General features: G+C 38.0%; 2 protein-coding genes and 1 long non-coding RNA gene across 3 annotated transcripts; 1 reads left to right on the top strand and 2 right to left on the bottom strand.

Annotated features, from left to right (window-relative positions):
• Positions 1 to 138: 138 nt before the first annotated feature.
• Positions 139 to 18,282, top strand: aifm3 (AIF family member 3). The gene is made up of 20 exons (XM_086076951.1): positions 139 to 306; positions 6,731 to 6,935; positions 9,287 to 9,500; positions 9,647 to 9,756; positions 9,835 to 9,944; positions 10,024 to 10,068; positions 10,146 to 10,242; positions 11,553 to 11,665; positions 11,850 to 11,936; positions 13,188 to 13,279; positions 13,354 to 13,484; positions 13,637 to 13,752; positions 13,845 to 13,916; positions 14,821 to 14,884; positions 15,171 to 15,247; positions 15,479 to 15,596; positions 15,675 to 15,773; positions 15,833 to 15,908; positions 16,034 to 16,138; positions 17,225 to 18,282. Exons 2-20 carry the CDS (start codon positions 6,905 to 6,907, stop codon positions 17,265 to 17,267), a joined length of 1,800 nt encoding a protein of 599 aa, XP_085933077.1. The 5' UTR covers positions 139 to 306; positions 6,731 to 6,904; the 3' UTR covers positions 17,268 to 18,282.
• LOC147173832 (uncharacterized) lies at positions 6,113 to 9,479 on the bottom strand. Its single transcript, XR_015094917.1, has 3 exons — positions 9,347 to 9,479; positions 8,161 to 8,258; positions 6,113 to 6,969 (listed from the first exon to the last, which is right to left on the bottom strand). It is a non-coding gene; the product is annotated as an uncharacterized LOC147173832 (long non-coding RNA).
• A 489-nt stretch (positions 18,283 to 18,771) lies between the features above and the next one.
• LOC147173830 (uncharacterized) lies at positions 18,772 to 27,595 on the bottom strand. Its single transcript, XM_086077181.1, has 12 exons — positions 27,436 to 27,595; positions 26,716 to 26,827; positions 26,270 to 26,363; positions 24,651 to 24,705; positions 22,632 to 22,772; positions 22,405 to 22,565; positions 22,210 to 22,308; positions 21,505 to 21,650; positions 21,255 to 21,426; positions 20,858 to 20,970; positions 20,506 to 20,593; positions 18,772 to 20,001 (listed from the first exon to the last, which is right to left on the bottom strand). Exons 1-12 carry the CDS (start codon positions 27,560 to 27,562, stop codon positions 19,948 to 19,950), a joined length of 1,362 nt encoding a protein of 453 aa, XP_085933307.1. The 5' UTR covers positions 27,563 to 27,595; the 3' UTR covers positions 18,772 to 19,947.
• Between the last annotated feature and the right edge of the window lie 381 nt (positions 27,596 to 27,976).

Here is a 27,976-nt window from a genome sequence, read left to right as displayed (position 1 = left end):
TAAGAAACTGGCAAAGGTCTTTTGTGCTGCATTTGCAGGCTCGGCCAGCGAAAGCCAGCAACTCCCACGACCGGTCGGCTGGAAGCGCACACCCCCCCCCCCCCCACACACACACACACCCACACACACACACACACACACTCCAGTGCTGCATCAAGAGGGAGCAAGGAGGGACAGACACACGGGCTGGGAATACTCCAGTGTGGAAGAAGCAGTCCCTCAGAGGAAGTGGATTGTTGCAAATATGTTGATGTGCTCTGCACTGCAGCGCTTCGTGCACCTGCTCCACGACCACAGCTCGCTTTGGTAAGACATATTTTCATCATCGAGTTATTTTACAGTAGGATGTGAAACGGGCAAAACGAAATACGCACGGGAGAGTGGCCTGTTGACAGAGTAAAGGCACACGAGTAACTCTTTACAATGCTGGGGAATTATTATTTTTTTTGGTAGGGGGGGGTAGCTGCTAAAAAATGTGCGCATGTGTGTGTGCGTGTGTGTCAGTAGTAAAATAGTTATATGGGGACTGAATGGAAGCTTAAAATGTCACATTTGACTTTTCCATTGCGTCAGAGAGTTCCACTCTAAAAGCTTTCTATATATTTCTTTCTCCTTCCGGCAAGGGGCGCTCTCTTGTCAGTAGACATGTATTTTTTCCAATTCTAAATTCCTTGGGTGAAATGTTGAATTGGGTTCATTAGGTTTTGCGCTGGATTTTCCCAGAATTTTCCCTTTCATTTCCCAAGGAAACGTCAGCTTTACAGATGCCACGTCTGCTTTACAGGTGCTGGGTAAAGATGCTTACCATGAAAGATGTCATAATAAAGTTGTTTTGTTTTTTTCTAAGAGGAAAAACGTTTGGCATTCATTTGAGGCATTTATTTATTAATGTATTCAAGTTGGAGGCCCCATTACAGCAATACAGTATTCAATCAAATTAAAATACAGTATTAATTCTCTTTCATATTTTACCTAGCGACAGACGAATAGCCACTATTCAGAGCAGGAATCTCCAAGCGTTTTGAGCTACTTCTTGCGTACTAATTTTAAGGGCTATTATCTGAAATAACAGATTTGCTCAACATTATTTTGAAGTAAATCATCTCATCGCCATTGTGCCCACTAGCTTGTCTTAATATGAATGCTCGTTATGACATTTGAGATTTAGCTAACTTATTAGTGATAATGTTTTTTTTTTGTTTTGTTTTTTTAAAGGACTTTAATGACAAGTTTGCTCCATATTATTTATTTGGTTGTTGCTTTCTTTATAAGCGTTTCACATTGCTCAGCAGAGAATCACTACGCACTGAATGCGTCGCGACGTAAACAATGGTGGCGTACGTCCAAATAAAGTTTCTACAAAATGTATTAAACTGGAAAATATTTTTGAAAAATGAATCTCATAGTTATGTTAGTTACAACCAAATAAATAAAATAGAGCAAACTTGTCAATACAGTCAGGGTTCCTTTTAAGTCTAGCAATATAAAAAAACATTACACACATTTCACTAGTTGAGCTAATTTCAGAACATGCCTTCGTACTATTCATGTTGGAGGCTAACTGGTGCCCGCAAGGCCCACCTTGGTGACCACTATCTAAAGTAAAAGGAAAGGAAAACACAAGTTGAAGAAGAATTCTAAACACTCGTAAAACTTTTCTATGTCTTGAAATAAACACGATCTAATCATTTTTACTTCTCTACACAAGCCCTACACACAACTGTGAACAGCAACATTAGCATTTAAGCTAGTGCTAACACAACGAGATGTTCCTCAGCTCTTGATCGAAGATAAAATGACCTTGCTTAACTTGTCGTTCATCTGCCTGTCATGCTAAATGTTTTGGTAAACAAAGTGGATGACCTCTGACAGCGTGGCGAGAGGGCACTTTTGCTCAACAGGCGAGTAAGGCAATCGGGGGATGATTCCAGTGGCTTATCTTGTATGTAAAGCGAGAGAAACAGGTGGGGACAACTATTTATTAGGTGGCTAGATTGCGAGGAGATTTTTAACGAGTAGAGTCACTAAAGGTGTGGGGGAGGGTTAAAGGTTGTTGTTTTTTTGACTGTTTGGGATGAGTCATTTTTAACAGCTTTTTTAAAAATGTTTAGCTTCCCTGTTTGATCCATAAACCGACCAATACATTTCCTGTTTCACTTCGATTTGTTGTCTAAACAGTGCTCGTCATCATGCTGTCTTCACATCATCAGACCATGACGGAAGCTACAAAATTTGAGTTTGATCCTGAAATTTCACTCGGAAGCCCAATACGCCCAACTTTTTGGTAGTACACAGCAAAATCGTCAGTGTTAATTCAACACCTACAGAGTAACATTTGTCACTTCAAAAGTGTCTATATTGGTCCACTCTAATTTACTGAGATGGAGTTAAAACAACTCTAATGGTAGTTGACATTTAACACTAGTCAGGGTCAGTGTTAAAATAATACACCATCTCGTCTTATACTTTTTAACACTCAAAAGGAGTTGCTTTCATTAGAATTGTTACTAAACAAAAACTCATGGGGCCAAACTCTTTCTGTTTGAATGCTAGTGTTTCCCAGTGATCAGCGAGGAGGAGGAAAATGGTGCTGACATGTTCCTCTCAAACTGAAAAAGTATGGGTGTGAAGGCGGAACTTAGTTGATTACATCCCAACAGAGTTAATCAAAAACAAGGCGATCAACTAAAATAACACAAAAATTCAACTCTGTGAACTCTGTGAACAAGAATGTGTTCTGTCTCGTGTCAAGTACAAATTCAAAGAGGTATAGACGTTCAATTTAGCTTTGCGGCACTCGACATTCCTGCTTTTCTTGGTCCCAGTCAGGTTATGGATCGTGCGAGCGAGCTGTTAATTCTCCCCCGACATTCCTGTAAGCGGTCTTACATTTGTAGGGAAATGAGTGAAAATGACAGCGAGATTGCAGGCTGGATTATTAGCATTGCTTGGGGACGGGCCCAACCAACAGCCAGCCGCTGCCCATTTGCGTCATATGTTGTGACGAACAAATCTGCTTAACCTACTTTGCAGCAAAATATCTCGGGCTTCTTGGAACGCCCGGATGGTTTGTTGTTCGTTAGAAGTAGCAACAAGTGCAGGAGAAATGGTCATTTGGTGCGAGGAGTCACTACGGTGGCGAAATCAAAAGTAAGAATTATTTGGGGGATTTCTAGTTGTTGATTCACCACTGAGAGGTTTCTGGGGTTTCAGAGCTTTTTTTTAAAATTCAAAGAATAAAAGTCAAAGGAGCTTGTTTATACGTGTAAAAAAACAACAACAAACAAATCAAATTCATCCACCCATCCAACTTTCTATACTGCTTGTCTTCGTTTGGCTCACAGGTGACCTTGAGCTTTCCCCAGATGACTTTGGGGAAAGAGGCAGTGTACACCCTGGACTAGTTTCCAGACAATTGCAGGGCAAGTCAGGTTCAAGTCAAGTCAAATGTTGGTGGACAGAACGTTTAGCGGGATGGTAGCTGCTATGATGAGTTTCTGGCAGTGGCGTAGCAACATTCCTCAGGGGCCCCCAAGCAAGAAGTGGTTGGGTGCCCCGGCGAACCATTCTTAGTATACATAGTACGCCATTTTAAAATTGCACATCTGCATCTTCAATAAACAATCACCATTAATTGTGGTTTGTTTGACTTTAGCAAGAATCTTTATAAGTGAGTCAGAAAACAGGAACACTAAATTACTAATGGTAATCACATGGTCATAAAAAAAAAAAAAAAGCCTTACTATACATGGTCGTTTAAAAAATTAATAAATTAAATAATAAATAAAAGCTTTTCATGATTATGATAAAAAAAAAATACAAAATTATATATTTTCTATACATGGTTGTTGTTGTTTTTTTAAGGGAAAAAAACATCTGACTCAGGGAAATTGAGACTCTAATGTGAAGGATTTGCGGTTTATGTCAAATCTGTTGGCCCTCTGGGGGCCCAAGCAATTGCCTGCCTTGCCTAATGGCACACTACGCCTTTGGGTTTTTGGTAGTAATGGACCTTGACAGTGACACTAAGTGAAGCACCTAAAGCCCACCCGTGGTTCGGCAACTTCATGAGTTTTGAGTTTTCATTTCCAACAAACCACTTGCATGTGTCTGTCATATTTGGGACTTCACATATCTCAACTCTGTTGTCTCTGTGGTATCATAATTGACACTATAGGCTCTATTTTGGTAGACCGGCACCCGTGCGCTTGGCGTAAGAACTTCATTTTGGTGCTGTGCTGTGACAGGTCTGGTCTAACAAGCTCGGGGCCGTTTTTTAATCACACTGCCTCCAAATGATGGATACATAATAAGTAAGTCAATAGCAGCTTGTCGAAAAGGTTTTTTGGTGCTGATTCTCAAAGTTCCACCCTAAAACGGTAGAACAGCATACAATAGAACACAGTACAACACAATAGGCTTCATTAGTCCCTCAGTGGCAAAGAAGACAACCAACAAGAGTAGAAAACGCATTAAGTAATTAATTAAATGCAGTCAAGAATAATGACTTTAATCTAACTGAGAATACCTATGAAGTAAATCCAGTTTTAAATAACAACAGATTTTTACTGCTAGAAAACCTACAATGCCTATTTAGTTTAATTTAGTGTAAAATTGCTGCAGTAATTAAAAGACATCTGTCACGAGTAAGTAACTTTGTAAAGTTGATCTCCGGTGACTGGATCTCAGCAGCAGAGAGGCCAGTCACAGTGGGGATCTTTCCACTTCTCATTTGGAACTTTGCAGCGCACGCATCTCATTCAGCTCCGCATACTTTTTTTTCCCTTTCCCTGAAGTTCAAGGACATTAAGATGTGATCGGAATAGTAAGTAGCTCTTTTGGTTTTTCCTTCACACGGGTAACTGGCTAATGGACGGCTGCGTGTCCCCGCACACATTCAAAGCGGCCTGAGCTCGGTGGGGAGTCGCTGTATGCACGCGAGGCTCAAATACCAATGCTGTTAGTGATGGGAGCGCAATAAGTCAAGAAAACAAGGGAGATTTTGAAACTTATGGGGCCCCTCGCTTTACTTTAATGTGCGCTGTGACAAGAAAGTTAATAGGTGTCGGACAGCGGTTAATATTTAACAGTTCCGCCATGCAATATGCATGAACAAAGGTAACCATGTGTGGACTAATGTTGTCAATTAGCAGGATCGCTTCCTTTGTACAAGCAGCGGCATGAAACAAATCATACTGAGATTTGGGCAAAGTGCATTGAAAATAAATATTTACTTGTTTACTAATGTTTTGATGTGATATAAGAATGCAACCTGACGCTGTCATATTTATTTTAAGTCATTAATTAATTAACGTCAAAAATTCATTTGAACTATTTATATTAGTTTAACATTTTTTTTCCATTTTTGTTAACAAGAGTAAGAAAACCTAGATTTTTTTGTTCATTTAGAACAGATATAAAATTTGTGAACTGGTGAAGTCATGCGATTAATTACAATTACAAATTTGCCCCTAATTTTTAATAATCTTTTCTTTAAAAAAATAATAAAAATAAAAAATAAAAATAAAATATATATATATATATTAATTTTTTTACTTCTTTTTTTTTTTAAAGAAAAGATTATTAAAAATTAGGGGCGTCAGCCGATTACATTTTTTAATCATAATTAATCGCATGACTTCACTAGTTAACTCACGATTAATCACAAATTTTATATCTGTTCTAATACAATAAAAATAAATCTAGGTTTTCATACTCTTGTTAACAAAAGTGGGGAAAAAATGTATAACTAATAGAATTTTTTATTATTATTAGAAATTAAAATGATTTTTTTATGTCTATAGCCATCAATGGCAGTGAATGAAGTCAATCCCAAAATTGTCTTTACAATAATATGATCTATGCAGCCCCACCAGTCTAAACATGAAAGAAATATAAACAAGGCAGCAAAATCCACCTGTTTTTATCCATCTCAGGGGGCGGCCATTTTGCCACTTGCTGTCGACTGAAAATGACATCATAGGTGCTTAGGGCTCAGGTAACGACCAATCTTGGCTCAGCTTCCGAATGTCACATGACCCACAGGCGATGTCATCTTAATTTGACCGAAAGTGGCAAAATGGCCGCCCCCCTGAGATTTGGAGGTGAGGGCTGGGTGGGTGGATTGAATAATAATCAGAATGCCATGTTTACACTAGTGGGGTGCACATAACATATACAGAAAAACTTTTGTTTGGCTTCCTCTTTAACATAAATCATGGTAATTTATGTAAAATAATAAAATACAGTGAAACTGCGTAAAAGTTGACAAAAGATGACAGATGTCAGATGACCTTTACAACAACACAAAGGACAACATAAAATATTGCAATGAGGTTGCTGTTTTAAGTGGCTTAGTTAACTCATTTGCGCCCAAAAACATATAAAAACGTTCTATTTTCAATTTTGCCATGGTCCCAAAAACTTATTTATACGCCTTTAAGTTTTTTTTATGGTATAGCATACAGAAGGCTTTGATGCAGCCTCTGACCTGAAGAGGTCGCTAAAGAATTGGTAGTTATTACAAAAAAACGGCCAGCAGGTGGCAGCAGAGTATAAGAGATCAACCAGGGCCATGTTGCAAAACAGCTCTTTTCCCCAGCGTTGTGAATAATGATGAAACTTAGCTATATTCTAATGCTAATTGCTTCAAAACGGTAACAGATACAAATATACTTTTTTTCTGATGCTGTGCATGCTGATGATGTGATGCTCTCTTGTGTCCACGCAGATGATGTGGAGGGACTGACAATGTCCGTTGTGGACCGGCAGGTTCTCATACCTTCACTTCTGTGACGTCGCTGCAACCAAGGATCCCGAGGGTAGAAGATCGGACCCAAACTCCCCTCATTTCTCTCTCCCCCTCCCTCCCTCTTCCTCGCTTTCCATCAATCCTGGGCCCACCATGGGAGGATGCTTCTCCAAACCCAAACCAGGTGACAGACAACTCTATTGGTTTGCTAGGTGAACCTGGGAGACATAGAAAGGGAAATAGTTTAAATGATTTTGGATGAATTCACTCACTGCGGAGAGGCATTTTTTCCATTTGGGATCATTTTTAAGGATGCAACCCGCCTTCATACGGGGTTATGTGCACCCTTTTATGTACAACCTACTCTGCTTGCAGTATAGTGTTTCACGGGGGAGGAATTTTAATGCTATTGTGGCATCTTACTCAAGAGGATTACACGTACATGAATATGAAAATGTGACATTGTGTGTTTGCATGTGTGTTTTAGCCGTTTGAGTGCTTGTATTTTTGGCCTGATTGGAAGATGAGCGTGCATCATTGTCGGTAATATTAGCACAGTATGTTTTTAGCTTTTGAATTCAACATCACATAATCTTATATCAATATAAACATTTTTGATATTAGTAAGTATGAATACAGTACAAGATACTAGCCTATTTCTAACACAAAGTATTAACTTAAGTAAAAGGACAACAACCAAACATTGCATGTATGTGCCTGTGTGAGCAACTATGACAACTCGACACAAATTCAAACACATCAAATCTTTCCTTGTGTCTCATTTAAGCAAAGCACGTCCATCAGATTCCCTTCAACTCTGGAAAGTGTTCTTTTGACCCCGTCCCTTCCCCCTCCCATTTCCCCGCCAATTGCTCACACTATTACGATTTTCCATTAGTTTTAATTAAAACTTACTCAGCGGGAGAGAATTCCAGCCAGATTACTTTGTAAGACCTGGACAATCAGCACATTTTCCAGCCAAACAAATACAGCCTGCTGCACTTAAAAAAAAGGAAAAAAAAATCACAACCATATTTTCATGTGCAATAAACCCAAATTGTCGCACATCAGGTGGATTTAAAAGCATTTTAGGGTGTACACCTGTTAAACAGGTAAATTGTTATGTTTATTTAATCAAATGTGTTTTTGACTTTATAAAGTAAGAAAACATTGCACATATGTTTAAACACACCCGTTCATGTGATAATTATACTTTTAATTGTAATTTAATTGTATGTATATATACATAACTTAATCAAGCATCATGAGTATAAACAACAAATGACTAATGAAGAATGAATGGCAAGGGGCTCATTTTTCAAATATATCATTAAGAAATTCATAATGACAGCCATATAAAAGAAAACAAAGAAAGTAGGCGAGTTTGCCCTTTAAATGAGTCCAGTCACCTTTTTCCTGCTTCAATTTGTTCCACTTGTGGAGATGTCAGACTTCATTTGTCCTTTGTTTGCATCCAGATGGCCTCTCTTAGTTGAAAGCTGCTCCTCTAATGAGAGAAGAGAAAAAGTTATCACTGTAAAAAAAAGAAAAGAAAAAAGTAATATTTACTTTAACTCATTCACTGCCATTGACGGCTGTAGACGTCAAAAATTAATTTTAACTATTTATATTAGTTTAACATTCCCCCCCCTCCCTTTTGTTAACATGAGTGTGAAAACCTAGAATTGTTTTATTGTACATTTAGAACAGATATAAAATGTGTGATTTATCGTGAGTTAACTAGTGAAGTCATGTGATTAATTACAATAAAAAAATTTAATCGCCTGATGCCCCTAATTTTTAATAATCTTTTCTTTTCTTTTTTAAATCGCAAGGCGATACATTTTTTAAAATTATAATTAATCACATGACAATAATTAACTCACAATTAATGCAAATGTTATATCTGTTCTAAATGTACAATACAAAATGTTGTTGTTTTTTTTGGGGTGGGGGGGGGGGGTTCATACTCTTATTAACAAAAGTGTAAAAAGTGTAAAACTAATAGAAATAGTTCAAATGAATTTTTTATGTCTATGCAATGGCAGTGAATGAGTTTAAAAAAAGTCACTCAGAAATTCTAAGTACATTTTACAAGGAGAGTTTCTAGTACATTTTACCAGTTTCTGAAAAAAAAAAAAAAAAGAGGAAGAGGAACAAACCCACAACCTCCAGGTTGGGAGACCACTCTATCACCTGAGCCATGTCGCTCCTGCTATGTGTTAGACATATTGATGGTGTCAGGCGGGAATCTTCTACCTCCAAGTGACCCGTTTTTGGTCTCATTTGGACACACCAGCAATGCAGTATAGTGGCAAACAACAAAAGTGGCATGGCTCTGGTGGTAGAGCGGCTGCCTCCTATTCCTCAACACTTGAGGAACTTTTTTTGTTGTTGTTGTAAAATTTACTACGAATTTCAGCGTGGAACAACTTTACTAGTTTTTTTTTTTTAAAGTAAATATTATTTTAAAAAAATTAAAAAAAATTACAGTGCACAATGCATCCGAACAGTCTCAATGTCTGTGTTGTGCAGTTGAAGTCAAAGTGGAACTCTCTCTCCTGGAAAACGAAAAAGAGGTGGATGGCCTTTCACCTAATGGCAAGGCGAGTCCATTTGCAGACTGCAGACCGAACGGGGCTCTCGGACACAGCTCGGACGACGACTCCACCCTGCTCCAAGTTTACCACAAATCACGGGACTATGTGGAGGCCTCCGTCTGTCATGTCAAGGATCTGGAAAATGGACAGTGAGCAAAGGAAATATTATGTTACATGCAGTGACCACAGCTATGTGAAAAACAAACATTTGCTGGAAATCATAATTTGTATACGTATGTTGACGTTTTGGGGAAAATCAGACAACTAAAGTCAGAATATGAATATCATATTCCAGAATGCGAGAGGTTGACTTGGGAAGTGGCAGAGCGTTGTTAATAAAAGAACATGGCGAGTTCTCAGCGATGGGCCACAAGTGTCCACATTACGGCGCCCCGCTGGTCAAAGGTAAATGTCGAATACTGCTTACGAGATGACTTGACTTCCTTTCTTTGACCGTGAATGAAAAGTGTTGTGTGGTTGAAGGCGTGCTGTCAAAAGGACACGTGCGCTGCCCGTGGCACGGCGCTTGTTTCAACATCGCAACGGGCGACATCGAAGAGTTCCCCGGCCTGGACAGCCTGCCGACCTTCCAGGTGACCTTAACACATTGCCTGCCTTCTCACAGCACGTGTGTGTACACAAGGCTTACTTACGTCTGCTTGTTTGCTTCAGGTCAGAGTTGAAAAGGACAAGGTCATCATCCGAGCAAACAAGCAGGTAAAGCAGCATATATAAAAGGAGGGACTAATTCAGTTTGATAAACAAATTGATTGAGAGCTTCAAAACGTTTCCAGGCTCTTCAGTTGCAGAAAAGGTCAAAGGCCATGGCAAGATGTTCGGCAGTCATTAACTCCAACACGGGCTTCGCTAATGTTTTAATTATTGGGTCAGGTCAGTGCATCGTGCTCTTTTCTTTCTCTTTCTCAAATGAAGGCTATTCACAAAATATGTGGAGGATTTCAGGATCAACCTAAAGGCATAGTTGAACTTAATTTGACCTTATAAACTTTTGAATGTACATGTCCAAATTTTCAATATTTTTGTACTTTTTGCGCAACTTTTTCAAATTCAAATTTTGTCATCATTGTTATTATCGTGATGTTTTTCATATAATCTGTATCAAGTGATGCGAACAACTCAAATTAAATATTAAAAATAAGATTTTTAAAAAATATATATTTTGCATTTCTGGAAGGATATTACTTTAAAGCAGTGGTTCTTAACCTGGGTTTGACCGAACCCCAAAGTTTCAGTGGTTCGACGGAGGTCAGGACACACACTCGACTAAATGATTTGTGATGATACGTCCGGCTTGGCCATCATTGGCTGCAGGTGATAACACTACATTGCTTGGCTGTGCTACAGGAAATTTGCTGTGCTCAATAGTCGACTTGTGGAAATTGTGATGGTACATCGTGGGATACCTTTATTTTAATCTCTTATACTATGTCGAGCAAAAAAAAAAAGTGGTCGGAAGAATATGTGCAATATAAATTCACATGTATAATGGAACATATGGGGTTCCACAGGGTTCCATTCTGGGGCCTCTGCTGTTTTCATTGTATGCTCACCCATTTTAAAAACAGCAGTGGTTGTTTTAAAGTGCTCTATAAATATAGAGTTGAGTTGAGTGATGGTAGTCATTGTCCTAACTGCATGATTTGCAATTCAATTTTTCAATACAGAAGGGTTCGGTGAATGACCATTAGGAAATTGGTGGGGTTCAGTACATCCAACAAGGTTAAAAAACCACTACTATAAAGTCATGATGCTTGCCGAACAGAGATCTCATGAGATGTGCTGATGCCTCGCTTGACGTCAACCGTGACGGCGAGTCAAACTGTGCAAACTTTGGAGGCACATTTCATATTTTTGTTTGCATTCCAAAGTGTGCAACCTCATGGGTGTTCCCACTTAAGAGGTTCGCAAGATGAACTATTTATAAAGCGTCCCATCAGATTGCGCTTATGTCACCCTTGTACTACTCACATCCACTAGGGGTCATAGAAAAAAAAAAAACATTTTTTTTTTTCAATAATTACATTAAAAGTTGACACTTCAAAAAAAATAAGAATTGAAGAACAGAAATGAATAAAGTTTTCCATCACACTATAATTCAACAGCATCCCTCAGCAGTCACATGCAATTGATCGAGGTATTGCAGGCCAAATAATAACGTGTGGTGGTCAATGTGTGCGCAGGTCCAGCAGGTCTGGTGTGTGCAGAGATGCTGAGGCAGGAAGGCTTCACTGACCGCATCGTCATTTGCACCATGGACAGACATCCGCCTTACGACAGGCCTAAACTGAGTAAGGTTTGTACACAGACCCCCCCCCCCCCCCACCAGAGTCATAGACAGAAAGACCCGAGACACGATGGTCTTGATAACATTCCCAGATTGTTTTTGTTGGACTCCAAAATTGTGGGAGAGAAGTTCTTCCTTTGACAAACTCCTTTTATTTGATCGACGCATTCATCACTAATTTACAAATCCTCAGTCCCTAGACAGCACAGCGGAACAGCTGAGGTTGCGCTCCATGGACTTCCTGCAGGATCACGACATTGAATTGCTCACAGAAAAAGAGGTGAGAGGTAGCAAACTTTTGAAAAGTTGAAAATAGGGACTCACAACAAATTGCAATTAAGCAGTTGAAATGTATGAGCTATTTGTTGTTCATCTATGTCGGGGACGTTTAGTGATAGAAAGAACAATGAAATGTTCTTCCACTAGATGGCAGAAGGTAAACCTGACATGTGCCACTATCCACCTGTTGCCAGTCATACAAGAGCATCAGTATTTCAGTATACGTGTGACATTTATGTTGGCTGGTTTGTCCTGAGACTTTTCTAATGGTAAAAATATCTGCAATTGGCTTAACGTGCCATGAATAAAATTGAAATTTGTTCATGGTACTGAAAAACAGTACACTACAAATTGGCTGCTTTTGTGTGCGCTATTTCTTACTATATTCAAGTCAGAATACATTATATACTTCTTCTTTTTTTTTGCCTTTGTGTATTGAGAACACTATTCTGTAAAGCAATCATATTTGGTAACCTTAACCTGAATCAAAATGGATGGCATAAAACTTACAGTAATGCAAATGACAAAAAAAAAGACAAACGTTAAGTAAAATATAATGAGATAACACTGTTTTATACGATAAATAATACAATGCATTTAGTAGTGAAAATTGAAGCTGTAATGACAATTATTTTTGGAAAACTGAAATTTTGAATTCCTTAGAATTTTATTTTAGTTCATTCAGGACTGTATAAAAGAATGAGATTTTCCTGCTATTATTTATAAAAATACAGTAAATAATTAAAAGTAAGGATGTTTGACACCATTTTTTTATTCAACTCGAGTAGTCACCGATACCAAGTACCGATACCACAAATCCCTTTGATATATAACCCCCCCCCCCAAAAAAAATAAATAAATAATAATAATAATAATAAATTACAGATAATTATAAAAAGAACAAGCAAAAAAAATCCCATTATGGCATTTTCCTCACAATTTCATGAAATGAATGGCAATTTTCTATTCTTCTAAATTCAATTTTCTAGTTCTTGATCGTAAAACAGTCACAAGAAGGTGGCTGTCACGAGTACTGATACACAATAGAAATAGGGCCGGTTGAAAATTAAAATATTAAATTCACAAGAATGTATGAAAGAAATTGATCTTGTGTCATTCCACCAATAACCCAATAAGATACTTTTTTTTTTTTTTTTTTTTTTTACTTGTTTAGCCCTTTGTCTAGTCAATCGAGATGATCTTGCGACAGTTAATTACTTCTCAAAGCTAACACTTGTCATATTGTCTGTAGGTTGTGGCAATAGATGTGAAGACGCGCTCTGTCATCTTTGAAGAAGGCTTGAGGATGGAATACAGAAAACTCTTTATCGCTACAGGCAACAAGTTAGGAAAAAATACCTTCTATCTTTTTTCTTTTGTTTAAAATAATCCAATGTTTTTAATTTCCTGTTTAAAAGACCCAAACCTCTGAACTACAAGGGCGGGGATGTCAGGAATGTGTTTCACCTCCGGACGCCTGAGGATGCTAACAGCATAGCGAGGCTAGCTAACAACAGGAACGCTGTGATTGTGGGAACATCTTTTGTTGGTAAGTGTCGAATGTTGATTTAAACATGTTCTCTATGACTATTTAGGTTAAATTTGTTTCAGAGTTGGATATTGTAAACGCTACAGCTACAATACATTTACAAACGGATTTTTACGCATATTGAGTGTGTTTTTTTCCCCTTCTGTGTGAAGGTATGGAGGTGGCTGCCGCTCTGACTGACAAGGCCCACTCTGTTTCTATCATTGGGGTTGAGTCAGTCCCATTTAAAAAAGCCCTCGGTGAGAAAGTAGGGAAAGCCATAATGAAGGTATATAAACTAGCGACTGAAAATATCCTGCTATTTAAAATACAAAGTCTGCGTTCATTTCTCTGTCATGTCTATTTGGATTCTCCCTGCAGCTTTTTGAAGCAAACAGGGTGAAGTTCTACATGTTGAATGAGGTGTCAGAGATGATTGGCCATCATGGACAGGTATTCACAAAGTGAGAGACACAGCATGATGCTCAGTTGCACGAGTTGAACACACATTAAAATTGTCACACAGCAGTTGCGTCATTATCGGAACGAGAAAAGAGTTGAGCAGAATGCACAGCAATGCGAAATTTGTCTGACCTGCTTGAAAAGAAAACATGGACTGCAAGGCCATACTGGTCCTTTCCAGCTGTGTAGGTGCAGCGCCATATGCTGGACCACTTGGCCCTAGTGCTAGTGGACTGTAACAGAAGAGTCATCGTGTCACATTTCTTTCACGATTAGCACTAAACAGTATTTTTTTTAAAGTCTTTTATTAACTGAAAGGAAATGTAATATTGATTTAAAATAGTGGTGTCAAAATTTGTGTGTTAAGTTTGAGTTAATTGATAGTTCCTTTAACGCCACAATTTTTTAAACACGCAATTAATGACAACCCCTTACTTGAAAAGCCTGTAATGGGGGAATTCCAGTCGCAAATAAATAAATGTAATGATAATGCATATATTTGTGGAGACTGGGGTCAAGTGGTATTTTACAATTTAAAAAATGTATAGAATTTCACAAGTTACTTCATGTTAAAGATTAGATAGCTCTTAATATGAAAAGAAAAATGCACTGAACTGTCATCAACGTCTTACAAATTATGCCATCTAGTGGCAAAAAAAACACAAATCAATATCACACTCGTTTTTTACAGTAAACTACAGTACATCTTTTTAATTCTAATTACTTTTAATTTTATGAATTATTATGAAATTACTGTATCAATGAGTAAAATACTAGCTTAACTAGTTATAATCGTTAATGTAAAGTGTTACCAAATTGTGTCAGTTATACAATTGAAAACATGAAAATAAAAAAATGTGCTGGTGAAATCTGTGTTTGCGTTTCATTCCTTTAGCTGAAGGAGGTGGTACTGAAAAGTGGCAAAATCCTGCGAGCAGATGTCTGTGTCATTGGAGCAGGTGAGCGCGTCAAAATTCTGGTTCCTTTTTAATCGTGAAATATTTCAGGGAGCCTCCCATCTGTTTTATTTTCGATCCAATAACTATCACATGACTCGGCATTATTTTTTTTTTTAAGCCAGCGGCAAACCTTTTTTTCCTCTTACAGTAGAACAAACAGTACTTTCATCTCTTTTCTACTATTTGGACTAAATGCTGTTCTTCTAGACTCGACAAAACTGACATGTTGAAAATGGGAAACATTACACCTGCGTGTTAGTGCGCTGACTGCTCGTCTCTCCTGCAGGCTGTGTCCCTGCAACAAGCTTCTTGAAACAGAGCGGCATTCACATGGACTCAAAGGGCTTCATCACTGTCAACAAGGTATTTTGCTACACTCGACTGTCTGCGTACATCAAGCTGCTACGTGGACCAGTTCTTGTCCCAAGATGTCCTTTAAAAGAGAGGAAGTAAAATTAAAAAAAAAAAAACCTGAATGTGAAATGGCCATTAAAATGTGTAGATTAGGATTCTCTCCTTTCAGTCCACTTGCTAATGTGCTTTTGAAGGTGTTATTTGAAGGTCAAATGGACATCTATTGTTGCTGTCTCTGAGATGATGCAGACAAACGTGGATGGGGTCTTCGCCGGGGGAGATGTGGTGACTTTTCCTTTCCCGCCACGTAACAATAAGAAGGTCAACATCCCTCACTGGCAAATGGCTCACGTGCATGGTGAGTGTTGTCATGATTGTTTTGGCTTTGAGCTAAGTCGTACTTCAAACTAAAAGTTGGATTTTTTACTTATGACAGGAAGAGTAGCAGCTCTCAACATGGTGGGCAGAGTCACAGAGATAAAAACAGTGCCTTATTTCTGGTCAGCCATGTTTGGGAAGACCATACGCTATGCAGGTATGCGTATTACACAAGCCGAGCTATTTGTGCTTATTATCAAGTGTCTTTTTGTCAAGGTTATGGGGACGGATTCGATGATGTCATCATCCAAGGTGATCTTGATGAACTGAGATTTGTCGCATTTTACACGAGGCAAGTGTCTGTTATTTATTCCGTTAGTTATGCAACAAACAGTATACTGTACTACATTTATTATTAGATTTGAATGTAATGGCATGTTAACATTGTGTGTTTGACCTCGGCCGGGTCATTCGCAGGGGCGAGGAGGCGGTTGCAGTGGCCAGCATGAACTATGATCCCATTGTGTCCCGAGTGGCTGAGGTCTTAGGATCCGGAAAGACGATTAAGAAACGAGATGTGGAGTAAGTCGCTATCCAAGATTTAAACCTGGTCGCGATTACAATAGTCTTTGTACAGTTCTGGAGCTTTTGAAGGGAAACATGAACACAACAGCTTGTGACTTTCATCACATGACAAACGGAGGACTGGGGTTGACTTATTGAAGCATTTTGTGTTTGACAAAGGATCTACAGGAATTTATGTTGTATGACTCAGGTCATAGGAATTATAAAAAAATATATACATAATTGCACGTAAATGTCTAGGACACTTTTTTATTATTTATTGTATTATTATTATTATTATTATTTATTTTTATTATATTGTTATATTATTCCGGGTGTCAGGCGATTATTTTTTTTTTATCGTAATTAATCGCATGACTTCAATAGTTAACTTAATCTGTTCTAAATGTAGACTAAGTTTTCATACTTTTGTTAACATAAAAGTGGGGGGAAAAAGTGAAATAGAAATATGGCTGCATCTTTTAGTCATTGATACAGTAATTTCATAATAAATCATAAAATTTAGTTAAAATTAAAAAGATGTACTGTACTGTAAAAATTGTGTGATATTGATTAGTGTTGAGGTCATTTCATTTTTCTGCCACTAGATGGCATATTTGCATTTGTAAGACGTTGGTGACAGCTCAGTGCACGTTTTTTTTTCATGTAAAGAGCGATCTAATCTTTAACATGAAGTTACTTGTGAAATTTTGCACATTTTTAAAATTGTAAAACACAACTTGTCCCCAGTCTCCACAAATATATGCAATTATTACGGCAAAATTTTGATGTTGCGACTGGAATTCCCCCAGTACAGGCTTTCCAAGTAAGGGGCGGTCATTAATCGCACGCTAAAAAAAATTAGTGCCGTTAAATGAACTTAAAATTAACGCTCTAATTTTGACAACCGTTATTATTATTATATTACTTTGCTTATTATTATTATTATTATTATTATTATTATTATATACCAGAGAGCAGTTGTAGGGGGAGTTTGTGTTTGGCAGGGTTAGAGGGTGCACATACAATATATACAATAATATGACTGGCCATTTCGTGACTACACTAATTAATGTGTCTGTCTCTGCTGGCTGTTTAATGCAGGACTGGAGACATTTCCTGGTTGATTGACAAGGGCTCCCAATAACTTCACCTGCATACGTGCATGGACCAGGTGTGCGCTAGAATTCTGGATACAGACACTAAATGGTGCTGAGACAAAAGGCAGCTATTCCCTAGTTTGAGGACTGCGACTGTTTCAAGATACTGAAACGTCAGAGAGAGATTCACTGACCAGAGAGCGCTGAGTCAGCAGGATTTTTGGGCATGTTTCAAGCGATAGTGGATTCAGCGGCAGGATGTCACCTACATGTACACTTTGTTTATAACAAGCCATGAATGGGCATTGGCGTTTTTGTATTAATATTGTATATAGCTATAATCCTGAATGCAATGCACTGCAACTAAATAGAACTTCTATTTGGGATGATTTTTTTTTTTTAAATAACGGAATGATTATGTTCTTGCATACAGGCTTTTTATCTGCATGATACTTTTTTAAGTTTTGAGTATAGAAACGTCACTGGACCCTTCAGTAGGTACACATGCATAATGCAATGAGATCCAATACAAGAGCTGGATCAAATATTGTTATGGATCTCTGAGATTGTGCAAATGTGCCTATCGGTGTGGCTTGTGAGTGATTGTGCAGCTTTAATTTGTACTTAACGTTTAAAGATTGATATATACCTCTTATTATTGGCTGCTTTGCTAGGTTGCACAAAAAGTTTGATCTCTTTTGATTCCACATTAATGCTTGATTGGTAGATTTAAGTATTGTCAAACACAATACAGTATGATGATCATAATGATGCTAATTGCTAAAAGGTTGCTCCTTCATAGGGATGTTTTATTACTAACTCAGGGAACTACGGTTTGTGGCCTCTATGGTACCCTGTAATTTTTCAAGAAAAGCATTTCTTGGTTTCATTTTTATTTTCAAGATGTTACATCTTCACTGATTTTGTCTGTGTGAATTAGAGACACTGGTAATGTACAGTACTTCAGGGTGAAACACAATGTTTTAAAAATATATATTGTTCCTCCTGCAAAGGAGGAAGGGTAGGATTTTTATAACTTTGAAATAAAGGTCTTGTGCTTCACGGAATGTTTCATTACTCCAGTAGCCGGACTATCTGATTCCATGCTTATGCGAGATAAAAAGCAAAACACAGAAAGGAAATTGTCAAGAGAAAATATTTAATGAGTTTTAACAGAAGCGGCAAAGTTCATGTGTGCGTTTGACATATTTCATTCTGAGGCAGAAAGGTATTGTTATATGAATGAGATTTTTTTCCACCCACATTTCATAACACAAAAACACCATTAAAAAGATATAATTTAAACTCAATAAGATCACACGCCCAATACAAACAGAGGAAACGACATGTTATGGTGGAATGGTGGTCGCTGAAATGTAAAACCATGTCTCAATACATCATCGCATGCTCCAGTCAAAAAAAGAAAAGTCAACTTTAGGCCTGTAGTGTCAGATTAAATTCAAACGTTGTTTCCAGTAGGTTGCCAAACTGGTGTTCAATTGTTAGATGCCGTTTATGGTGTCATAAAACAAAACACATTTTAAGACAAGGTGAAAGTTGTAAACTGTTCATTTCACTTTATTGCTGCATCGTACCGCACTCATGACTGCATAATTTAAAAACAAAACAAAACAACCTAATTGATGCACCTGCACAATGTAATGAGATCCAGTATATGAGCTGTTACTCTTTACAAACACATTATATTATAAAATATTCAGTGCAATAGATATTACATAATGCAATATATATTAATTGTATTAAGTATCATTATTTGTATAAAATATAAAATATATGCAATTAAGATTATTTAAAACATTGTATAAATACAGATCTTCCCCTTTAACAACTCAATTCAGTATTCTCTGTACACAAGACTCTTGACATTGTATGAGGAAATACGGAAGCAGACTCAGTCTTAATTGACACTGTGAGGGAGGTATTCTTTGAAAACGAAATGTTTATCAGTGTGTACAACTGAACTGCGTCACACTGAGCAATGTCTGATATTTTGCACCAGCCACATAGCTAAGGTAGTGTCAATCAAAATAATACACGATGAGAAACTGCTCTCAGTATAATGCACCACCGCAAACTACAATCACATTCATAAACAAACATATTGTCAACAAGTCTGTGATAGCATTACTGAAAACTGAAGCACAGTTTTTTTTTTGTTTTTTTTTACAGTTAGAATTGGAGCTCATTGAGTTGTGGCTTCAGTTGGATACAATTCACTGTTTTGTATACAGTCCAATCATAGAGATAATAATGGCAGGAGTGTTATTGGTACAAAAAGTAACAACAATAATGCCCAGTTACTATGACAGCATTGCTTATTAAAATAGCATATTGCGGTATCGACAAAGAGAACACTTGGGGACGGTGCAGTCAGGTTTAAGAACAGATTTTTTTTTTCTGCCTGTAAGCAGGTCACAGCTTTGAAGAATTGAGTAACGGTAAGTGCATTTGTAAATCAGCTACATTCATGAACTACATATCACTGTAAAAAGGTATTCACATTTGTTTTCCTACTACAATCAGTCTCTTTCTAATATCTAAAACAGCACAACACTCTTGCTTGCATTATTTGATGAATGATTGTCAGTATCTTTACAAACTTGCCAGTGTGTCCTCACAAACTACAGAACATCTTTTGTCCGTACTGACCTTTCAGCACTGTGCTGATATACATACATACGTGAAGAACATTCATCTTACCTAGGGTCAAAGGTCATATTCCGCAGCACATTGCTGGAGGTACCATTCATACAATTTCGCCTGTGAAGTAAATGAAATGTAAAATTTAGGTTAGTAGAAATGCATGGTCATGGATGACCTCAATGCATTCCACCATGCAACATCCAGTTGTTTTGATGAGCATTTGTATCCAAAAAAAAGTGATTTGACACCATCAGGTTGTAAATAATGACAACAGCTACAATCAGGCTGTTAACTTGATTGTAGCTTGCCAATAGCATATGTTAATAAATAGTAAATAAAGACGTGTTTTGTACAACTGTGGCAGAATTCAAGTGAATTGCCTGCAAGAAGCTAAAAGTCAATCAATCAATTATACTGCACATCTAAGAGATACACAGGGGAAGTCAAAGTGCTGTACATAAAATAGGAAAATGGGTACAAAAACACTTAAAAAAAATAATAATAGTAAAAATAATTTAAAAAGCTGATGAATATTTACTTTCCTGTTTATATAAATTAGAATACATACGGTAATTGTTTCTGCTGAGAGTTAACAAGTAGCTAAAGTGGGACTAGTCTTACCTTCTTGGTTTTGACAATATCCAAGATATACTCTCTGTACTCAGTCATTTTTCTCTTCTCCTTCTTTGTTAAAGTCTTGTACCTTTGACTAGAGGAAGAAGCAGACTTCGAATTAAATTATGTGCGTGTAAAGATTCCACAAAAAAAGGGGGGCTATAGATACTAGATGACTAATCAATTTCTCAACATCACTACTCCACAATTACAGTGTGACATCGACTAGTCGTTAATCAACTTTGAACTGGACTTTCATCATATTAGTGACTCTGGACTAAAAAAAAAAGTAATCTTAATAGTCGTGCAATTCCTAAAATGTATACAAATTTTGTCAGCGTTTGTGGTAAAGACTTACCTAGAAAAATGTTTGGCTAGGAAAAGTAGAAGGTAGCAAAGAGCTCCAAAGAGCATTACAAACACAACTTGTCCATCTTCTGGTATCCAGTCCCATACGTACATCACTATTCCCTGTGAGGTGGATATGGAGGAGAGAGATGGAAGGACAACTAGGTAAGATTAGTTTTTAACTTTTGAATAATAATGTGCAGTAAGGTATTCATTTAATAACATATATGTTGGTCATTGTGGTTCGTCAGTGTTGAACTAAACTGCATCATACTCTTGAGATGTTTTCTTCTTCTTTTTTTTTCTTAGCTAATTTGAAACAGTACTTTTCACCCTTAGATCGAGGCTATCAAGCCGTGTAGGTGTACCTATAAATATTGGGTGAATATGAGGGCGAGAGAACTCACAGTGCAGATGGAAAGGCTTTGTGACGGCACTTCGCCCATCAGCGCACTCAGCTGCTCTTTGGAGAAGGTGCTCACAATGAAACTAAGGATAAAGAGGAGAGGAAGGAAGACTCCCAAAGCGCCGCACACAAACGAGTTCACGCGGACACTTTTGTTGTAAGTGGCATCCGTCCTGCAGGTGTGATGGAGTCAATATCAATACACTTTAAAGCAACAAAACGGGTTTTAAACCGTGCCGTGTCTTTTTCACCTGTCCTGTTGTAGTCTGTTGCTGATGGTGCAGCAAATCAAATCACAGTCTTTCTCCAACTGGTTCAAAGTCCTCTGCACAGCTTGGTTGATGGTCTTTTCGATGGTCTGACACACTCCATCAATCTGGTTCACACAGCGGCTTGGCTGAGAGAGAACACATAAAAAATAAAAATAAATTTAAAAAAAAGCTGATCACACCTTCAACTTGGTGTTTGTTTGCATCCTGTTCAGGGCAGAAGCTGCACTTGATCATTAAATGTCTGGTCCAGTTGAGATGGAGGATGGTTAGCGTCTGTAAATCAACATGGTGCAATACTTCATGGCCACTGTCAAAGGTGGCTGATCAGTGGCCCGAGTTTACAACCCCCTGTGCTCTACTCTTATTGAAAAATGTGAATCATCTTGCTCCGGGCATCCGCAGTCACCAGGAAATAGATCACATTGCAGGATATTCAATGGACGTTGAACCTGAAGGACAGCTGGACCTTGAATTTTCTATCGTAGCGAGACCTCGATCTGAGATTTAAGACTAACATAATACATACAGCATTATTATCATTTCCAATGACCACCCTGAACTCTATCAAAAAACAAAAAGTCTACCTTGACAACGGTAATAGAGCCAGTGTAACATTATTGTCTCAATATGATGTCAATACTTGATTGTCTGAGTGCATTACATGCACTACAAACTGAAGTTTACCTTCTGTGGATTAGGGATATATATTGTTGGCATTTCAAAACCACATTTGTTGAGACCTGGGCGCCGGCACAATTCCTGGACAATCTGCATCATCACCCTCTACAAAAAAAATTAATATACAATGTATTTATTTTGGCTGTGTTCAGTTGATATTTTAATTATGCAATTGAAAAAGGACACTGTCCGTTCGGATACCTGTCGATCGGTTTCCCTGCCAGCTTCATCGGCCTTGCTGAGATAGAACAATAGCTTGTCTCCGCATTTCTCACTCAGTTTCTCCACAATGTTCAGTGTGCGCTTGCACAGCGCCTGACCCATCGGGTCAAAGAATACAAATATCAGATCGGACTGCTCTCCTGCATAGAAATAAGCGAGCAACTGGTCATCTCAGACTTAAAACATACAGTGCTGTGCAAAATTACCCAGCCATGTGATGGCGTTGTTGACATTAAAAGGGTAAATCATGTCCCCGTCCACCAAGCCAGGTGTGTCCACAAAAGTCACAAGGCTGAATTTCTTCTGCTTGGATGTAGAGATCTCTGCAGACAAGTAGTCCATAACACCTGGAATATACAATATATGAACAGTACTATATAGATATTATTTACCTTTTTTTTTTTTTTAAGACTAAGATATTCATATTTTATACATTTTATATGGTGGCGCCATATGGACAAAAGCGGTAATTTTATGCCTGAAGGAAGACCACATTTCCCATGAAGACAAGCGCATTGCGTTGTTTTTGAGCTCACACCGGCGAGTGAAAGCCGAACCAATGTTAATCCTTGACTGCCCTTTTATCCAGGTAGCTTCCATTTTTCTTTGTTGTCTCCGCAAACAAAACTTTTCAGTTATTTTGCAGCTTCTGTCATGAAAGCAGTAGTTGTGCGTCGACATTCAACTTCCCTCTTTGTAACAAATGGGGAAAGGGGAAAGTAACGTATGCCGTAAAGCATTCAGCACTTTTTTTTTTTTGTTGCAGAGCAGCGTTTCTACCATCCTCCTTAAAGTTGCATAGTGCCAGTAAAAATGATACAGACCCCCCTCAGGACATGGCAAAGGTACCATTCAACTAGTTGTAGGTCTATGTTTCATCAGAAGAGTTATGAAAATATTTTTATTAAGGTTAAAAAGTCCCATGTATGATAACATTTTAAAACACTTAAAAAACTCCTGGAGGATAAAAATGAGCAACAGCATTTTCAACACATCCTGTATATGAATTTGCCAAGTCAGTTTTTCACCATCCCTTGTGTAGAGAAGTCTGTTGTCATGGTTACACACAACAGCTCTTCAACTGGCAGCTTTAGTGTAGGGCGTGGGGCATAAAGCTAGCCAGTGAAGAACGACTGTGAGGCAACGCATTGTGAGATTTCTTTATACCCATCAGAACAGGACCGCTATTGAGACGTCCCCACCACACGCACACACAAACGCACACAGAGTGAAGCAGGTGTTAAGCGGCTACACAAATTACATCCTTGTGCTGCATGCAGCAGAGATGCTGGTGGCACATTAGCATTCCTCTACGCTGATCACATCATCATGGCCACCATATCAATACATCCATCAGCTATGATTAAAGTGAAGGCATATGCCGCATGCCGCAGATAGGTAACATAGCAAGACAATCGTGCTTCTCATAGGAATATCACAAAAGATATGTCCACATGTTATATCAACTCCTCTGACAGAAAAAAATGGAAACAAGACAGCATCATCAACAGCTGCTACTTTTCTCAAGGGCTTGAAAGTGACAAAAGTTCCACCACCACAGATCCTTGGTATGATGCTGCAATAATGCTGAGAAATGAACTTCTTTGGACCAGAGAGGTCCAACAAGATTATTACTGAAAACGAGAGTGAAGTAAACTCCTGAGAACACAGGCATCTCCCATAAGGACCTACAGTATACTGCATTTTTGATGAGTCATCCTCAGTTGCTCTGCAGAGTAAACATAAGTCCGCTATAGGGTGTTTCCAAGCGGCAGCATTGAGGTTACAAAAAAAAAAAAAAAGCGAGCTTGTATTCCAGAGCAGATCAGTCAGCGTGGCGAAGTTGCGGACCATGGAGCAGTGCTGTGCCGTCTCTGACGGTTGGCCATTTCTCAGCAGCTCCTCTTGCCTGTCCCCACCGCCCTGTTTCTCTCACCATACTGCCAGTACCCAGTGAATCTTCATTCCCACTGCACAGACATACATCACTGCCCCCACCTTCCTTTAACCTCCCCAACATGGCCATGCATGCCAACCACGTCACTCCCTGACACGATCGCCTCGCCATTCCCAGGCGCTGAACCACAGCTGGCAATTGTCTTGTTTATTTACCGTACACTAGTCAGAACTCAAAAAAGTCTGACATATCTGTCTATCTCGTATGTATCAATCTGTCTATCGACAAATTTCATTTATTAACACTATATAATAAAAAAAAGGCTTACCTTTGAACTCAAGGAGCGGTCGAAAATGGGGGTAGAGATGTAATGTTGCGTTCCCCTGTGAATAAGAAAGTGTGAGAGAGAGAGAAAGCGAATTGATCTTCAGTAGTTTTTCTCAGCAGCCAGTCCGCTCTGCTGTGAGTGCTTGTACTACTAATTATTCGTTTTCATCTTCTAAACCGCAGGAGGAGAATATAAGCAGTTTATACTCTGTAGAGAGGCTGCTGTATGCCTCCTTTTACATTCCACCATGCAAAACATTAAAAAATATATATATAGTTTCAAGTAAGTGTACAAAAGTAAAAAGTGGTTCATATACAGGCTTATAATGAGGAGAATAGTGTCACTATCATTTCTATGGCAACTCCAGATTGCTCACTTATAGTGGTCTATAACAGGGTAGTAACAGTGTTCAATGATGGAACCCTTTCTTGCTATGTTGCCGCTAGCATCAGCAACAAACACTGTTAAGAGTTGAGCATTTTTTGTACAAACAGTTCTGTACACAAATATCAATCAATCATATTCATTTTTAAAGACCTGACGAGAGACGTTTCAAAAGCATAGTTTGGCTTTCCTCGGAATAGAACAGAACAGAATGTTAGACCTAAAATAGACAAATTCCAGTAAGAACATACATAACAGCTTATTAAATACTACTAGCTATGTAAACACAATTTTACAAAAGTAGCCATGTAAATTACTCACATCTGAAGGGGGAACTACAAAGCAAAACAATACAAATAAAAACCTGGTACGATGGATGCAACTTTGTCCACTGAGCCATTCATCAAAGGATTAACTGTGCGTATATTGCTTTTTATTTTGCTTTTGCAGCACTTTTTGCACAAGGTAAGTCTTTTTTTTCTTTCCTTTTCTACTTCAACAAGGGCTGTTCAGAAGACATATATATATATATTAAAAATTATAAAATAGCAGACTCGCATTCAAAGCAGTACAACTCCACTTGCTATCACAGTTATGCGCTTTGTTTTTACGTTTTACATTGGTCACAGACGATTACACATGTTGTATGACAATTAATGTAAAATCTCAAAAGTAACTTCACCCTGGCATGGATTATGTATATTCTAGTCATTTGGAATGGGAAACATTGAAAATCAAACAAAGCAGAGATAAATGAAAGGAAAAAAAGTGTCACATAAAAGAGCTTTGAGGTTGTATTTGCGTACAGCTTTGTGTGCGTGTGTGTCAAACAGACACAACAGACACTGATTGGCCTGAAATGACAATGTTCCATTTGTGTTATTTGTGTCGAGTTTTTAGGGCTAATTAGACTGTTTTACTATTTTAAATGCATTTTTTTTAGCAGATTTCCGAACAGAGGTATTATACAAAATATTCACACACAAAAACTCAATTTCTCTGGAACACATCTTTTTTCTTTTTTTTTTGATTACATATGATTTTAAGTTTTTTTTTTTTTTTTTTCTATGTACGCAGGTTGAAGTGGCCATTCCAACCAGACTTACAGTAGCATATTGACAGTGTCATTTTTGGGAAATCGCTTCATCAACCTTCACAAGAGATATACAAATTTCACAACAACAAGCTGGATTGAAGCATTCCTTCATGCCATCAGTGTTGTATTCACTTCTTACCGTCAATGATTCTCTTTTACGCCCACTTGTGATGAATGTGAAGCCCTGCGTTTCGATGGCAACACCAGTTTTCTGGATGTGCTCTTCTACATACCTGAAAAGACAGCAAACACTGTGGATATTCTCAATGTCTGGATTGTATTTAGCAGGATTTGGAAGCTGTGCTTTTTAGACATAGGACAAAAGCCACCAACATTTTATATATTTAATTATTAGATTATATTAAATATCCAAATATTTCTGTTTTTGTTCACATTAAAAAAAAAAAGATTTTGATGCTATCAATTGCAATGGTTTGAAAAAAATTATAATTAAACAATGTTCATTGTTATCCTGAATTGTTTTCAGTACAAAGAAGTAAAACATTGAATGACTTAAAGAACACTTTGGAACATACTACAGTTGAGAAGCCAGTTATTAGACGACAGTCTGACTTTTAATTTTACCAGTTAATAAAGGAGCTCTTTCCTGCAGAGTGGTTCCCCATGATCATCACAATGATCTTTTTTCTGGGGGGCAGGAGACGCACTCCAAGGCTGCTGGCTATTTTGACCAGGCCTGAAAGACAAAACATGTAAACATAGAGTAATCAACGGGAGCCTGGAGCATTAAATGATCATCTTCCATGCAAGCAAGTCAACTGACAAGACAGGATATTGGTGATAGTCACATGCAAAATGGGAGTTATTGTTGAAGGTTTGTAACATATACTAAGTGGCATTCTAGTAGACAGTTGAAAAAGTTAAAAGCAATAACACAAACAAATGCTCATATAACCTGGAAGCAACATTCAGGATATGTACTTTTTTTATGTTAATATGTTAGTTTATATTTCAGTCGCTGTTGTTTATATTTAAAAAGGGCTATATTAAGTTGTAAGTACCATATTCCCACGAGTCAAAGTGCAGTGACAGCCACTTCAGAGCACCAGCAGTGTCTAATGTCAAATGTCACATGCTGGCACAACTGCAGAAACATAAAGCTATATATTTTCATTAACTCGTACACCACGAACTTAAACAGTCGCAGTGAATATATATTTTTAAATAAGATATGTATCCAGTATAGTACCGTCCTTGACTTAAATTACGACAACCTGTTAATGTTATTATTGCACAAAGTTAGCTCAAAACTCAGTCTCGGCCACGTCGTTTTTCATAATTTACCGTTTTCGCTGTCGACATACAAACTGTGGCATTCTTTCAGTATCCTCTCACTCGGTGAAGTGATAGCGGACTCCAAAGGGTTGGCCACCGAGCGAGGCTTTCTGGCCGCCATGACGAACCCGGTCATGGGCAGCAGCCTGTTTACGCACGACTTCGCGCAGCCAGGATTGGGGAAGGATTTCAGTGTTACACCACCACAAGGTTATTGTCATTACATCCGGCTGGGCCAAATGAGGTTACAAATTATTGTTATTGTAGGACCTTTTTTGTGTGTGCCATAAACAAACAAATAAATATAAATAATTTAAACATTAATTTAATCATTTGGCAAGGTGGACGACTGGCATATGCCTCAAAGTTCTGAGGTTTGGCATTTGAAAATCATCTCCAGCCTTCCTTGCTGCAGTTTAATATTTGTCTTTTAGGGCAGCGACGTATAGTGACGAGAAGAACAATCATGAAATGGTCTTTCCCAGATGGCAAAATGTATTATTAATCTCTGTATCCACCTGTTGCCATTCATAAGAGATCATTATTTCCC

Source organism: Leptonotus elevatus, chromosome 5 (genome assembly GCF_054856555.1).
Source record: "Leptonotus elevatus isolate MCC_2025b chromosome 5, RoL_Lele_1.0, whole genome shotgun sequence".
NCBI lineage: Eukaryota > Metazoa > Chordata > Actinopteri > Syngnathiformes > Syngnathidae > Leptonotus > Leptonotus elevatus.
This window is presented reverse-complemented; position numbering and strand designations above follow the sequence as displayed.